Source organism: Bombus fervidus, chromosome 16, assembly GCF_041682495.2.
Source record: "Bombus fervidus isolate BK054 chromosome 16, iyBomFerv1, whole genome shotgun sequence".
Lineage (NCBI taxonomy): Eukaryota > Metazoa > Arthropoda > Insecta > Hymenoptera > Apidae > Bombus > Bombus fervidus.
The window spans coordinates 7,824,190-7,840,968 of NC_091532.1; the positions used below are offsets into that span (position 1 = coordinate 7,824,190).

At 36.7% G+C, this 16,779-nt stretch overlaps 2 protein-coding genes across 6 annotated transcripts in view; one reads left to right on the plus strand and one right to left on the minus strand.

Moving 5' to 3' along the window:
• Positions 1–1,970: 1,970 nt before the first annotated feature.
• On the minus strand, positions 1,971–6,142 carry LOC139995584 (uncharacterized). Its single transcript, XM_072019193.1, has 7 exons — positions 5,926–6,142; positions 5,151–5,413; positions 4,935–5,021; positions 4,382–4,622; positions 4,110–4,316; positions 3,781–3,912; positions 1,971–3,083 (listed from the first exon to the last, which is right to left on the minus strand). Exons 2-7 carry the CDS (start codon positions 5,321–5,323, stop codon positions 2,883–2,885), a joined length of 1,041 nt encoding a protein of 346 aa, XP_071875294.1. The 5' UTR covers positions 5,324–5,413; positions 5,926–6,142; the 3' UTR covers positions 1,971–2,882.
• A 1,987-nt stretch (positions 6,143–8,129) lies between these two features.
• Nachra3 (nicotinic acetylcholine receptor alpha3 subunit) overlaps positions 8,130–16,779 on the plus strand; it is a 99,690-nt gene continuing 91,040 nt past the window's right edge. For all 5 annotated transcript variants that reach the window (XR_011802073.1, XM_072019627.1, XM_072019628.1 and 2 more), the window contains exon 1: positions 8,130–8,503. The gene's annotated coding sequence lies outside the window, so the exon portion shown is untranslated. The remainder of the gene's footprint in view (positions 8,504–16,779) is intronic.

Sequence of the window (16,779 nt, forward strand, 5' to 3'; positions counted from 1 at the left end):
TTAATGGTCCATTGGCAGAATTGAGGATCTTTATATGTGTTATGTGCTATGTATTTGTTTTGTGTTATGTGAGATGCAATGTATGGTATACTGTATAATTGTATGGTTAGGTTCAATACAATGGTTATTTCCTTATACTATATTTCAGATCATAAGACACGAAGTCCCATGAAATGTCAGGTCTATTCTATATTTAGGCAATGAGCAGACTTTATCAAATAATCTTCTGGTACTATATATATTCAGACATATTTAAAATAATCAAATGTGTCAGGTAACCATATTTCACTGGTACTCGAAAGACAGAAATACATATTGCTGAATTTCCAGAAATATGTCTCTCTCGATTTCGCTACATAAGATACTGACCCGCGGCCAGTTAGACAAGCACTATTATACATATCTTAACTGAATCATTTCAAGAAAATTAACCATTGTAAATTCCTCTTTAAGTTACCGACAATTAGATGTTATATTATATTATATTATATCATATTACATTATAACTAGGTATATATTCGTTTAAAGAACTACAAAATTAAAATAATCAAATTCCCTCTAATTACTCATCTCTCCTCCGAGAGTCGAAACTCTAAGAACAAATGAATTTCTCTATTTTAGATTTATTTCGCTGTGGAACGTTATCTACCCGTTCGCTTATGACATGAATTATGATGCAACCTATATGAAAGGTAGGTCAGAAATCGTTGCATACATACAGCATGTATATGCAGACTGCGCTATCGGGTGCGTGCACCGCCACATCGCGTTAAACCATTCCTTATATCGTAATCTAAGGAGGTGGTTGGCCGCACGGTCACGGCGGTAAGCTTGCATGCCTTCAAACAGAGTAGGTTACGGAGTTCGTGAATTTCTCATGAAGGAAAATGCACGGCTGCTCGTTGTCGACTCAGAAACTTGCTCTACCACGAAAAAGTGACGGGTGTCGTCATGGTGTTTCCGAGCTTGGTGAAGCTAAATGACACTATTTCCACTTTGAGGAGCCATTCAATGTTACCGGAAACTTCCGTATCGAGGTTATGTATTCAGCAAGCCAACTTTTTTGAAGGGCTAAACCCTACAACATTCTTTCAGTCACTTTCGACTCAATTATGTTCCTCTAGCGTTAAAAAAACATCTTCAGGGTCTGAACAAAGCCCTATTATTGCGCATAACTTTTCCTTCCAATTTTATTATACTGTTTTTTTTTTTTTTTTTTTTTTTTAACATTACAAATCCTTTTTATTTCTTAAAATGGGAGTAAGATTGAAATATAAAAATCGAGGATCATAGCAAAGATGTTGCCAAAATGAGAGCAAGATTGAAATAGAAAAACTTGAGGATCGTGGCAGGGTTAAAGGAATACATAAATGTATTATATATTGTTAATGTATTATGTATTATATAGGGTTAAAGGAAAACAAAGGAATGCATAAAATAATAAAGCGACTATAATATCATTTATCAAGATTCAAAGGATCTAAAGAGGACTAACGCCCACCAAAAGGAACAACAATTGAATAGAGATATCTGACATAGTTGCAATCTGTCTGCAATGAAAGTCTAACAAAATAACCAAAAACTTTCGAAACGGCCGCCTCGTCGTGCAAGTTCTACATGCCTTTATCCCTACAGCTAGAAAAAAAGAGAAACTCCGGGCAGAATTTTTAGTCGTTTACTATAGTCGTCACATGCTCCACGTTCAAGCACTTCAACTACATTGGAATTAAATTCTATCGTGCGACTAGCGAACATGCATTTGCCTTGAACAACGGTATCACTTGTATGGATATGGATGCATTTACGACAGATTATTTCGTTTTAATTTTACAGATTAGCCAGGAACGATTATTGAACTGGAATAATTGAATTTGTGAGGATCAAAGGGAATTAAAGAATTGGAAATTTTAACTACATTTCGGGGATAACCTTGGTACTTTTCGATATTAAAATGTTTTAAGATTCTCCACTTTGAACAATTTATTTATTCGATGGTTAAAGTAGGATGCTCCTTAAAAATTGAAAATTTAGTTTCAGATAAAGGTAACAGAATTTCTGGATTCTAATTAATGATCCAATAAATGAAAAATTTACATAAATTCGTTGGATTATATTGCTTATATGTTCAATACACCTACATTTTATCATTTGTATATTCATATACATGTAAGATTATGTTCATAAATTTCACGAAACTGCAAGAAGAATGAAGTGTAGGAATTCCGTGTTACGTATAGTAGAGGTTTATTATGGTGTACCATGCAGTGTTCTTGAACATCGCAGAATCTAAGTTAGTAGTGTGTAGGAAATGAGGTTCTTGCATGAACAATACTCCGCTGTGGCCATTCTTTAGCTTTATATTACGTAAGCAGAGAGTAAAATCGCGATTTCATGTGGATCATTCGTTACAAGTTTCTTTCTTCTTCTATTCGTTTTTTCTATTCGTGTTAGAAACTAATTTGACCAATGAATTTAATTCAAATAACTTGCAGATGAAGTTTCCTTTGAAACGACATCTAGAATTTCCATTTTTACGCAATAAAGATTTATGTCTAGCGCATTACGATTCTTTTTCTCTTCTATTCTCATAGTTGATTGAATTCGAATATCTCGTAAGATATTCCTTCAGTCGTGTGTTTTGAAACTGTTATTCTTGTTCGTCTTTTACAAATTGCGCGATATACTTATACGCTCAAGATGACGTATAAGTCAATCAACGTATCTGTAATGGATGCGGTAAGAGACGGAGCGTAGACGATGCAAAAGTGGACTTTATGGCAGAGGAAGAATAAATATTGTTTTCAGCCAAGTATTGTTCCAAACGGAGTGGAACATGTATTTGTACGGGCTGGGATTAAGGAGTGGGTCAAACAGAAGGAGAGTTATTTCTTTGTCTTAGCCTGTCGCTTTTTCTTTTTCTCCACAGGTCGATACGGCCCCAACTTCCGGCGTACCATAACACCTCGCCACCAAGCTTGAATCTTGATTGCGCTTTTTTGCATGAGCTCCTGTCGTTCCTTCTCTCTTTGTAGTGTTTCCTTTTTCGCAAGATACGTGTCTATAAATTCCTGATTATGACGATACTGCAACATCGTTACGATTGTATTTTAAACACAGGCAGGTGAAGTGGCAATCGTTTCGGTGATCAGATCGTAGAGGAAAATGGAACAAGAATGAAAAGGGAATTAATTAGCTTAAGGCAACGCGAACAAACCACGTGAACTAAAAGATTAATTTTTTAATAGCTGCAAGAGATTTTTGAAAGCGTTAAAACTGTCGGGACCAATGATTTTTCCTTTCCCTTTGCATTCATGAGATATCACATGATTTAAAATAGCCACAAATAGGTTCTTGGTATGGATTATCGATTCTCCAGTAGAATTTTCGCATCGCACATCGATTCTACGCTTGTAGAAGCAAGACTCGATGAGTCTTGATTTCCAATAGTATTAACGTGATCGTGATGCAGTGAATCAGTCACACAGAATATTTAATAAGCCGTGACACTGGATTTGCATTTCTATCCGTTTGCATTCGCTACATTTATAATATTTCTCTCCCGATGCGTTTCGCTCTCTGTCAAATAAATTTCTACGAATAAAAAAAAGCTGCAAAATTTACGTCGGACTACTGTTTTCGTTTGTATAAATTTATATCAAAGGAAAAAAAGAACAGAGAATGGTAAGTTTGCACACGGTATATATCGAACTGATTAATCTCGAATTTGTCTCGGGGAAAACAAATGTAAAATTCTATTGTTTGAAATGAAAGCCGAGCTACCTCTTCTTTAAGTTCGTCCAACTCCTTTCGACGTGTTTCTATCTCAATATGTAGCTGCCGGATTTCCTTCTCGTACGTCTCTTTTTCTCGAGCGTACCGTTCCTCCCACTCGTTGGTCCTTTTCTCTAGCGACTGTTGATTTAAAAAATAAGCTCCTTTTTCTAACGTTTCCTTTTCTTATATGAGCGGCAAGTAACATTTTTTGAAAATACGAACATTCAAATAAAAGGAAAATTACTCGATATGGAAGATCCCGACGCGCAATTAAATAATACATTAATAGAGTAATGCAATAATACGTTAAATAACATAAATAATATGATACTTACTGCTATGTCCTGTGTCAGAAATTTCGTCAACTCAGCATGAACACGCTGTTTATTTTTTTCACGTACGCGCCAGTTGTTTAATATCTTCTCCAATTTTTCTATTTCCATGTCGCAACGTAATGAATTCTGCTCGCATCTCGCTTTCCCCCATTCCGTAATATACTTCAACTTCGCGTCCGCGATTAATTTCAGTTTTTCCACGTTACGCTGTTGTTTAAAATACAAAATTAAAAATTTCAATGCGTCTTCGGTGAAAAACATGGCATCAGTACCTGTTCCTCCGCAAGCTCATTCAGTATTCGCCTTTTCTCCTGTTCATTCTCCAATTTCTTCTCAGTCATTGTCTTTTGCAATTCTGCGGCGGTTTTTCTTAGTCTTTCTTGCTCCTCGAGCAGAGTTTCCTCTTCTTTCTGGCGTACCATGATTTCTTCGATCTCTTTAGTCAATACCTCGAACGTTCCCTGTTCACGGATCTCTTCCTTCAGCTTCTCCATGATTTTTCTCATGTATAAACTGCGCAAAATTATTAGTCATCGTCTATCACAACATATTTCGTTAGAAATGGTGTTAATTATAATTAATTTTGAAAAATAACTGGCATTAAGCGATAAATGTTAAAGTCGTTCAGGACATTAAAAATAGATGGTCTTCGAGACATGTTAACTATATCGATGACATGATATATAATGATCGAAATAAAATCTTTCTATCGCCGAACTTCTGATTTCGATGAAAGAAATATGTCAAACGCGAGACATTAATTTCTAATAGAATTTCATAATTAAAAATTCATCGCAACGACCATCGTTATAACATGGCTCCAACCTGTTTTCGTAAATTTTCTTGGAGATGGCTCGTTCTTTCATATCTTGGATCTTTATAATCTCCTCGGGATTCAATACTTTTAAATCTCTGTAACAGACATACAAAGGAATAATGTGAACGTTCTATTCTTTCAGGTGAGTATCCTATCTTTTAACCGCGTTTATTAATTTAAGATTCTTATTACAATTTCGCTCGACATATCATTGCATAACGTACTCTGTATCGAGAGGTAAACACTCGCCGAGAATATCGTTATCATGTTCCGCGGGCTTTCTCAGTGTACTGTGGTAAATGGCCAGCGCGTTCGTGAACTCCTCGAGCGCCGCTAAAATTGCTGGCCGTTCCGCTGGGGAGAACTGTGAAGAACCATTTGCCGCGAGCGTAGCCATTGAGTGTCCGTGTTTTTTACCTCGTCGTAGTTCTCTTGCGCCTCCTTTGCTCGCTTTTTATCTTCGCACATTGAATTTTGTCGTATATTCCTTTTAACATTCACGATGAATTAATTTACAAAAACTTCTTAAACCGAGATAAAATTTGTAATCCTCAAGCTCTGAACGATTTCAGAGAGAAAATTAAAGTTAAGAAGATATTTGAAGTTTAGCTCGGTTTAAATTATTTTATAAATTATAGGTAAAAGATGAAATTGCCTATTTACGACATGCCGTGGCCACGATTTTATCTCCAACCTTTCGCCCCTTCTTCCGTTGTATTTTCATTTATCAATCGAGTTATCTCGTTCATCGAAGAACAATAGTTACACCCTTGCCTTTGATGACCGCATTTAATCATAGGCGAAATGTTTTTACAGCGTTTAGAAACAACTCAAATTTCATTTAAATGCAAATCGCGCCATGCAAGTCAACTGCTTATTCTAAGGGGTAAATTGTAAGATAAAAATCGCAATTATCGTATCGTTTCTTTTCCTTCCTTTCTTTCGTCTTTTTCTTTCCATCGTCTTTTTTCTTAACGGAACACGTTGCGATTTACTTACTTCTCGGCTCTCACCTAAATTAAAGTTGCGAACGTCGTCGATGAAGAAAACTATAGATCCGATGTCCAGTTAATCAAAATTCATAAAAGGAACGTTGAACACATGGCTATAAGACTAATCATGATACGCCGTACTTTTGGCGGAACTAAATGCTGCTCGATAAAGTTGGTTCGCGGAGCTTTAAAGCACGTGATACGGTTTGATCCATCGGTGCAGGTTGCCCCTGGAAACGAACGTTAGGACGCAACTATACTTGTAACACTCATTATAATGCCAGAATCTTTAAATATTTAATAATTTTTATTTCTCTTTTAGCAATACTTCGTCTTTGTATACTTGTACTATTATAGAAAAACATGACTACAATCTTTTAACATACCATCAAGATTAACGCATGATTCGATGATTGTAAAGTGACAATGAGTAATGATGAAATGATCTCAAATAACGAAAAGGTGAACTTGAAATTATACTTCAAAATGACGTAGGAATCATTTCCAGATAAACTTAGACCTCTTTAAAATGACGTAAATTCGAAATTTTAGAAAACATTTAATGACTGGAAATATGTTGAAATTTCTTTGACTGGCCACCAAAGTATCCTTCATGACCCTGCTTCCGTCGTATGATGAATCCCAGTTGACTACCATTCCTAGAAGCAGGAACTTGTCCAAAGTATCTTCCAATTCCTTTATGGCTTTAAAAAATCTGAATCTTTGTTCACGTAGAGTAAGTACCCTCGACTTTCTGTGAAGTCATATCTCTTCAAAGCGAACGATTTAAAATTGCAGAAACTTTCAAAATGACCCAATATTGTAAGAAATGTGCATAAATGTAGGAGAGTATTCTCTGTATTCGAGAACCATTATTAATTGCAGCCATAGGTGGTTCATTTCCTTCGCTAGAAGTTTCAAGTGCCGAGAAGAAAGACTGCAGCAGAAGGTCGAGTCAAGAACTGTTAAGCAGTCGGCAGGCGTTATAGATAGTCTTCCATGTTAAAGCTCGATTGAAGAATTCATTGGGAAAGGTATCTTGTGGACACTCGACAACTTTCTTCCTCCGCTCCATTCGTCGATTGTTTCATTCTGGCTGGTTGGCTGCCGAGGAAAGAAAGGTTCATCCAAATACGTTCCATTCTGATTGGAAAACTTTTTCGTACCTTGAACTTTTACCAAATTTGCATTATCTTAAGACTTATACCGTAACGATTCCTATTTTGATTGAAATTTTTATGTATTTTTCATTTATTATAAGATCATTATTGTAAAAATATATGTGAGAAAGAGTATACTTTATTGGAAGAAAATTAGGTTACTGTTTAAATTTTAACTTAAATATTTATTAAATATTTCCTTGATTTAAATATTCAGTTTTGCAAATTTTATTTCTATTTACGTATATTTTGTTTTTTAAAAAGCCTATGTTAATCTCCCGACACATTAGCAATATGAGAGAATGTAAAATAAATACAATTCTGACTTTCTAAAAAGTCACGTTTTTATTCAGGGAGGGTAAACTATAGAATAGGAGCAATGTGTATTTTAAATATTTATTTGGTACTAATACACAGATAAATAAAATCAGAATAGTGAAAATATCCAAATATTAGCGAGAGATAAAAAAAAATAGCAGTGATAAATATTTATTTTTCGCTATGAGTAATGTATGCAAACAACATAAAATATTATCGTAACACACCACACACAACCGACGCGCTCCGCTATTGCGCGCGCTAACTTCAAATTACACCTAATTTGCATTCTCGTGGCTATCGAGTCCAAGAGCTAGAGAAGAAAAACATCACTTTTTAAAATTCTCGTCAGATTTAATTAAGGATAATCTGTCAATCTTTGAACAGAAACTACATGCATCATAATTAAAGGAAACAAAAAGAAGCGGAAAAATACAAAAATTTCATGGAACAAAATTGAAACGTCGTACGCTTTCGAAATCGTACGATTTAACTGTAATTAATCGACCGCTGGAACATTGAAGCCACGCAAACGATAATGCCTTAAGCTCCATGTCTGACAGCATAGAGGAGTTTGGCAAAAGTGACAGAAACACGTTGGAAACATTGTAACGGCAATGTAATGTGCTTCCGAAAGTTTCGTGAATTCCGTGTCTTGCTGCGAAAGCTTGGAAACAGGTGCGGGATGGGATGCGTGCGCATGCGCAGAATCGAGGCGGCGTCGCGCTTGCGCAATACTGCGGTTAGTGTGGCGAGGCGCGAGGGCGGTGTCGGTGGTGGAAGCAGAGAAACGTTTTCTACCCTTTGCTCGTCGTCGTCGTTGTCGTCATCGTCGTTGTCATCGTACAGCCGTCTCTCGTTTCATCGTACACACTCGTGGCGAACGGTGCAGTGAGTGGTATTTCCCTAGTCATCGAGTCGATACGCGGTACGGATCGCGTTCTCGTCTCTTTTCATAGGATTCTTCACAGTCGCGTATGATATTTCGAGCTGTCGATCTGTCGAGAGGGATCCTCGATCACGGTGGAATCAAAGGTTATAACCTGTCATCGTCGCCATCGTCATCGGCGCCGCCGACGTCGTCAATCTCTATCAGCTGCTTCGCGGGTGAGTAGATGACATTTCTGTTTTCTTTCTATGTGAATTTCGTTCGTGTTTGCTCGAGACTGTTCGTATCGCTGTGAATGGTAGAGTTAACCTAGTTGCGTTGCTTTTGGAACGCCCTCGTGTTTATGCCGCGAAAATGCGACACGTTTAAAATGCCGGGCGAGAGAAAAGTAGATCGGAACGATTGCCTTGTGTTTTTAACTATACGATCGTTTGATTAATTGAATTCTGTTCATAATCTGATGTGAATATAACTCGGTCGATGCGGATGAGTGAAATTATCGATCTATCGGTGTTCTCTTAGCTTTACCGATGTAGGAATCTCAAGGGGAATTCCATACCTATCAAGATTAACCTAGTTACGAATTTTCGAACCGTCCTTGCATAAAAATGAGATATGCGTTGCATATGACCGATTTTGATGTTTGTGCAACATAGGAAAAAACGAAAACAGTTTCAAGATAGACTTTTCGTTCCGTGTTAAGTAGTCTCGTTTTGCAGTCACTTGTGCAGCGCTTAAATCTATCTAATTTAGCAACCGAGGATAACAGTCCTCGCTGAGTTCTCTCAGCGTGGACGGGCATAAAGGGCGAATTACGTAAATATTCGTATTGCGTTTTCTGCTTCCGCTAGCGGTTTCGCGGGTAAATACGGGAGCTTAAGTCATTTCTTGCACGGCTTTACGAATCTGTGTGGCGTTGGTTGTGCCAGCGTCTTCAATTCTGTCAGGGTTAACCTAGTTACGGAATCTTTGGTACGCCCTTGTGTTTATACCGCGAAAGAACGAGCGTTCGAAAGTTTTCAAGAAATAGAGTTGTATTCTGATTATACCGTACGTATATCGTGCCTGGATTTCGCATTTCCTCTTTTTTTTTTTTTTTTTTTTTTTTTAGATACTTCTCGATACACGACATCGATGCTTCAAATTAATTAACGACATTAATGAGGTTGTTAATCTTTGAGTATACTCCAGATAAAAGAAACGCGCGGAATCGATATTTTTGTCGATAGGAAGGGACATTCTTTTTTCTTTTATCGTCCGTTATTTCATATAAAATTATTTGAATATTAAATAAAATTGATTTTTAATATACAAAATTGAACATATATATATATTGCGAAGTTTGTAAGAGATCATTTCGATAATTCCCTAGAATAGAATAGGAGTGGAATGTGAGCGAACTATTCAGCATCCGTGAATTTATTCCATAAAAGCGCCCGTTTGTCCTGTTTGGTTTACCGATCACACGAGTTTTGCCTGAAAAGTATTCTCTTTTTCACCGAGTTTCTAATTAACGACGCGCTCGTAACGGAGTGGTTAGTTTATACACGCGTCAGGTACGACCATTGCCGCGTATTAAGTGCGCCATTATTAAACGTGTAGCATGGCCAACTTGAAAGGATTATTTTACGCGGTTCAAATTACTTTTTCCCTCTGTATCGCTTTCTCGCTTATTTAAACATCACGAGACTCCTAAAATTACGCTTTTTCATATTCACAAGCTATTACATACTAACAAGTTTCTCTTTTGCGTGGTAAAACCATAAATTTATTGAAAAACCAGATTATCGGTACACAAAATGCGTAAAACCATGATATACGGCGTGGGATTAAAGGATAAACCAGGTTTCTTACTTTATACTGTACTGTGGCATTTTTTACTTTTTAAAAACCGTTTCTGTTGTAAAATCAAATTTCAAACGAGACAACAATGTAGCATACAAGATAAATGCGATTCACTAAAACACAGTGAAATGCGATGGCGGTTCGCAGTGCGCACGAATTTAAGCCGTATTCGCAACGCTTGCAATTCTCGCTCGTCAAATTGGGCTTCGTTTTGCCCGCGGAATTTCGTAATTGCTCGAATCTTAGCGTGGCGTTTCGAGTTTATGGAGATCGGTCTTGTTGATTGTGACGGAACTGGGGAATCCGAGGGAATTTCACGGAGACGATGAAATATTCTGTCGCCTAATAAAGGGAAGGCCCAACAACCCCGTTCGAACATAAGTTTCTTAATCGCTCTGTTCGGCGTACGTGGTAAATATTAGGCGCGCATGATTGGCTGGCTGCTCACGTGCCGTTATCCGTAATCCTCAATTCCCTAGGCGACGCTTACGATGATTGGTTAAGCGGCATTGTCGGATTTATTGCTAGAATTACTACTGACTCGAGCGGTGTGATATCATTTTCAGTTATTTATGGTCGTCCCATTGAAACAACAGCACCGATTTCGCTTGGTTATGGTGGTGATTTATCGATGCGGTCGTCGCTCATTTAATGGCACTCCTTAATTGTTTTCATAAACTTTTTTCTTTTCTATAAAAGGCAAGAGCTCTTCTATAAAACATAAAACCAGACAATATTTATTTTTTTATAAATTTTCAAAATTACAAAGAACGATTGTGAAATATCATTATTTTGCCTGGAATCGATTTTAAAACATTTCTATCCTCAGGATCGAGCCAATTTTCCGTGCCAATTTCACTTCGGAATTCTAAAGAGTTAATCAAGAAATTGTCGTGCAATTATGCGGCCGTAAATCCTAGCAACAATACGTGAGAACGGCACGGTACGCTTTTCGAGACTTGTCTTTTATCAGTTCACGAGAGAAACGCAAGCATAAACGTGGCAGAAACGTTTCTGATAACGGTTTTATGTACTGTTTGAAATACGTTCGGTGAAAGGAAAACAAGCACGACTAGTCGAGAAGGTGGAGTAGGTGGAGGAGGAGGTTGGAGGTGGTGAAGGAGGAGGAACGTTGTACGAACGCTTTGGCCTCCGATGCTTGGGGGCTCGCTCGAGAGAAATTTGATCGATAAAGGCGCAACCGAATCGACGACATTTTCTACGCACAATCAAAGGGTTCCGTCCAAGCTCTGGTCTCGTAGCATTGTTTTACCGCTCGTTACGACTGACCTAATCTAACCCAGTTCCTTTTATCCGTTCCTGGTGCACTCCTTTTTTTTCATTTCATCCGACAACCTATTTAGGCGAAAGCCTTTTAATTCCTCTTTTTTCCTTTAAACACAATTTATGTCATGCGCAATTAACTTCTTTGGCCCATCAACTTTTTTAACCCTAGGTAGTACCCTATTCCCCCCCTCCCCAAACATCTTAGTAAATTTGAGTTATCATTTTGTCTACTTCAAATTTTTCATCATATTATAGACTTTCGAAAATTCTGAAGAAATTCAGACTTATTTACTGACATCTTCATTTCATTATCCAATAGGTTCTTAGGCTAGAATGTTTTCAAGATACTGGAAAATAAAGTTCGTGTCTAAATAGATTCAAAGGTAGTAGAGTACTAAAATGAGTACTCAAGAATACTGGATTAGTACTGTTTGTTTCTCTGAAAAATTGTTGATTCTATAAAATGGTACAATTAAAAATATGTAATTTTACATGACAAACTCGAATAGAAAATAAAATTGAAAATAAATTAATGTCTCGGAGACACATATTTTAACGAAACATTAATATATAACGTGGAATCAAAGGATTTGATTAATAATTTGTGTTGATTTCTAAACTGTTGAATAGCGCATATTTTTCATTGATTTCTACTATTTTAGCATTTTTTAAATTCTGCTATGGCAAATTCTGTATAAATTTCGAGCTCGATAGTAGTATCATCGATTTTTGAACTAGATATCTTTCGTCAAAAAGGAGGGAAAACATCGTTGTCGTTGGAGTGATGGGTTCGTCACGCGGATACACCTCATACCATTTTAATATTCGTCTTTGGAATTCAAATTTTCGTTCGAACGTATTTTCAGACAGCATAGAAAGCGCCACGCACAAACGGAATACCAATTGAATGCTTAAACAGCGTTGCACTTTTTGAGAAAGTGTCGAGAAAAAAAATGTATAACGTTATGAATTATTCTTTATGTATCATAGTTGGAATGCTTCTAATATTTTTAAATGTAAGATGAGATGATTCTACACTTCAAATAGCGATGTATATGTTGTTCTTAGAAGTTGTTAGATAATAGTTTGCGAGAAATTTATCAATAAACGTAAAATACATCTCCTGGACAAACGGAGCCGAAATAAAAAATTTACATGTGACTTTAAGTTCCGTTAGTTCGCACTCTAAAAGCTTTCCGACCTCTAAATGATGCATAACTTTAATTGACTTTTATAGACTTACGCGAGCCCAAATATCTTGTATCGCCTATCGAATGAAAACATTTCAACTTTCTTCGTAAATTTTTCTGAATCGAAATATCGTCCATCAACGAATCCAATTCAGCTTGCCGTCAGTCCCAAATTCTAAGTGTTTATACCTTTTCCCTTTCGCAAGTATCAAAGAACGTTGGACGAAGTCGTGTAATTTTTCAAAGCAACTCTGTCGAGTAGTTTAAAGCGGACCTTGGTCCACACAACAATCCAATATTAACTGAATTCCAAATGGTGAAGAAAGTTGGTCGTAGTTTTCAGACGGACTTTTAAATCGCTATAATTAAGGCTTTTTTTTCTTTCTTCGACCGACTGGTGTCGCAATGGATTCTGCCCGGCCTCTGCAAACCGTCGCATATATTTTCGTATTGCGCTAACAGCCTACTTACCAATTCCGGCAGCGTATCGGGAAGGCTGCACGAACGGTTTCACGCGAGCCTGCACCACCAAAAGATTCGCTGTTAACGAACGGGCCGGAAGAGGCGGCGTGGTTGCGATTTCCGGGATTCGGAAGCAGAAACTCCGCGAAATCGGAAGTGCAGTTGCGTACTGATTTCCTGGATGTATCGGGGTTCCACCTTGCGCTCCATACTATTCGTCCTCGTCACTTATAAGTTAAAACTTAAAATATAATGTAGGATGATTTAAATCTTCCGATATAGATCTTTCTAAAGTACTCTGATATTAGAATTTTGCTCATGTATCACAGGAAAGAGTTACAATTGATCATAGACCTGCTACTTTTATTAAATTCCATTTGAAGCTTAGAGAATAATAATCGTTATAGGCGAATCATTTGGTGTCAGTATAATAAAATATTAATAATAGGTATAAAATTATAATTTGTAATAAGTAGACTGCAAATTTTTATGCAAATTTGCATTCTTATAAACCTAATTAAATAAATGGAATCTAAGTGGAAACTCATTTCGTCCATTGAATATCATAAGTACTACACTTTTCATATTTTGTCTCGTATACTTTTAAAATTTTAAATGCAATTTTAAAGTTCCTATAAATGGATAAAAAGCCTCCAATCTTGCAATAAGCAGGTAGAAGAAAATTTAAAAGGCGGAAGAGCGAAGTTTGCGGTCTCCAAGTCATGAGAATTCATAAAGAATTAATATCTAAATATTCCAAAGAGTTTCTTGGTTATTTATATTTCCGTATAATTCTATTACATTTCAGCGTGCGTTTTGCTTTTAATATTCCATCACTTGAGGTATATAATATTCTCTACATTAGTATTCCATTGTCCTACGTTTTTATTCGTATTCTAAACAACTTCCATTTCGATTTACATACGCTATGTGCACGCAGAACTTTTGTTTTTTGTAAAAAGTTCCGTATCGGTAAAAATTGTTGCTTCGAAACGAACCGAGAATCGCGGACTAGATGGATAGTTGCTCGATAGTTCTCTAACGAAAGAAATAATTACAACTTTTATCTAGATTTTTCGAATTTCATGGTATCGTCGATCCGTTGATTGTTAACTAAAAGAATCACAGTATTCGCGCGTATCGGTACGATTTAACAGAGGAAACACCACTGTGAGAACGTTAGTTTTTGAAATGCAAAAAGTAAATGAAAAATAGAGACGGAGGAAGACAAAACGAAAAGAACGTTTGGCGCGTGCAACTGGCGAAAGAAAATTCTGTGGAATATTTTTTATTTTTTTTCGTTGTGCATTGAAGTAGATTGAAAGACACTCGAGGGACTTAGTATAAGGGAAAGATATTTCAGATTACGTTCAAACAAAATGTGTGTACAGCGCGTACGTGAAAAACTTCTAAAGAATGTCGACCAATTTCGCAGCACAAAGGAACCGAAAATATATAGTCGAAGTCTAGCTTGTCATATATTCGACGGAGATTCTGCATCGGATTCTCGAATATCAGTAAGATACACATTTATTTAAATAGAAAATCTTTTTACACAATATCGATTCATTCGAACCATTCGAAATTTTTGCAATTTATTAAATTGGAAGAATATTACGTGTTTGGCCAACTCAGATTTAGTAGGCGTATATTATGTATGTACCTTTCGTATATATTAAGAAACGCGTGGGAGCCTGTCCCAGTCAAAGAGCTAAAGTTATTCTTTCCTATATTCTATAATTATATGTATAAAATATGTAAAAATACTCACAAGCTAATACTTGCATAAGAATACTTCTACCAAGCATAACGCCCGTTTACAAAAATCAGGGAATAAATCCAAGTCTGTATTTGGAACTCGAACAGAAACCTTCAATTTCTCCATCGTTTCGCTTGGCCTAACCGGCGATAAGAACCACGGGTTTCGGTTGATTCTTCTTCGAAAGTTTCCGCGATAAAAGTGGGCGCGTCTCACGGCACGTGAACGCGAAAAGATTTTTCACGTGTTGCTTATCTTCCTTTCTTTAAGGTCGCCACAATCGCTTATCGACCGGTAGAATTACCGTCGTTACGGTCTACGTTCCTCTTACGCCGTAATAATACCCATTGAAGCTCTTCCGATTTCACAGAAACTCGATCAACGCATAAAGGAGCTGTCTTCACGATTCTTTCTCTCCCTTTCTCCATAAGAGACAGCTTTAGATTTCTCTCGGTGAAGATACCCGTGTGTTTCGCTGCGAGAAACCATTAATTTTCTTTTGGAAAGGTTAGACCACACTTTGGTTGTTGGTCAAACGAAAGAGTTCCTTTTCAAGCTGAGGGTATTATTTATCGTGGTGTCGTGAATCACTTTGTTTGGTGTTTCTTAGACATGGATCATACGAGACAATCTTTTTTTTTTCTTCTTTCTCGTAGCTTTCGTTGTTTGGTAGATGGCTATTGCATGAGAAATATTAGATTGATATATACTATTTGAACACTTAATGCAGCAAATTTTTATGGATATGTTGTGTACATTACATGAAACTTTCTGAAATTTCGTTACCAGTGTAATGAGATACGAGTATCGTTATTGTAACAGTACAATTTGAAACTAATGCGAAAATGTATATAGAGGTTGCAAAACGTTTTATTGCAAGCGTAGATGTTCTTGGTGAAAAATGAATACACAGCACAAATATATAATTGATGTTAAAATTGTTTTCCAGTTGTCGTGGCTTATTAATATAGTTATTAATAATTGACCGATGAAATAAATACTTCGGTGGTCTTTGCGAAATGTATGCTTTCAATAAATATCTTGTAACATCTGTGTACATTTTAAGAGCCGTTTCAAGTTTTAAGTGAAATATTTCTAAGAGGACATTTTCTTTCATAGAATCCGCTTAACATATTAAGTATGATCTAATATGCCGACGGCTCGTGTTCTCTAAGCTCCGTGGAAATTTTCCTGTCCACGAGTAAAGGCATGGAATTAAGTCCATGGTAATCACGTGGATAATGGACAAGCGTGAAACCTCCTTGACGCATAATTCCTCATCCTAGTAGGCAGAGATGGGACATTGTATCGTGTACAGGGGGATTTACTCGCGTAAACAGATGGTGTTGCTTGGCCACCAAGTAACCTGTATGCCATTCACAGTTTTGTCAAGCCTAAATGATCTTGCACGCGAGGTAATCATAGGGAATAGGTGATCAGTGAGTGAAATTATCAGAAATTATAAGGATCTTGTCAAATCAAGTACAATAGCGATTCTTCGTTCGTAATCTGCACAAATATATCTGCGTTAGAGTTTCAAATACGATACAAGTATAAGTAAATACCTACAATTATATACAAACGTATGGTATACGTAAATTTTTAATTAACGTATAATATGATCAATCACTGTGATTGATTATTTTCCATCTAATATTATAACGTACCTAAATATAAGATCAGTATCTATGATTAACCTACTATTGTTAAAAACGCTACCTAAATCGGAATGATCCATTAGACGATCTTTTCCAAACAAATATTATCATCTGCAATTTTTCTCATTTTGCTTCATCAAATATTTTTCCATCTCGTCCAACGCAACGGAAAACAGATCTCCAGCGATTCTTTGAAAGTTATAAAAAGACACGCCTAACAGGAGCAAACGGGAAGCTTCTAGTGTTAACGAGCTTTCTGAAAGAGCTAAATTATACGCTGCAGCTTGATCAGC

Coding starts and splice junctions, on each gene's coding strand:
- LOC139995584 (XM_072019193.1), bottom strand. CDS start 5,323: ATGGCTACGCTCGCGGCAAATGGTTCTTCACAGTTCTCCCCAGCGGAA. Junction 5,022..5,150: donor TGTTTACCTCTCGATACAGA/GTACGTTATGCA, acceptor TGTCTGTTACAG/AGATTTAAAAGTATTGAATC. Junction 3,084..3,780: donor TGGACGAACTTAAAGAAGAG/GTAGCTCGGCTT, acceptor ACGATGTTGCAG/TATCGTCATAATCAGGAATT.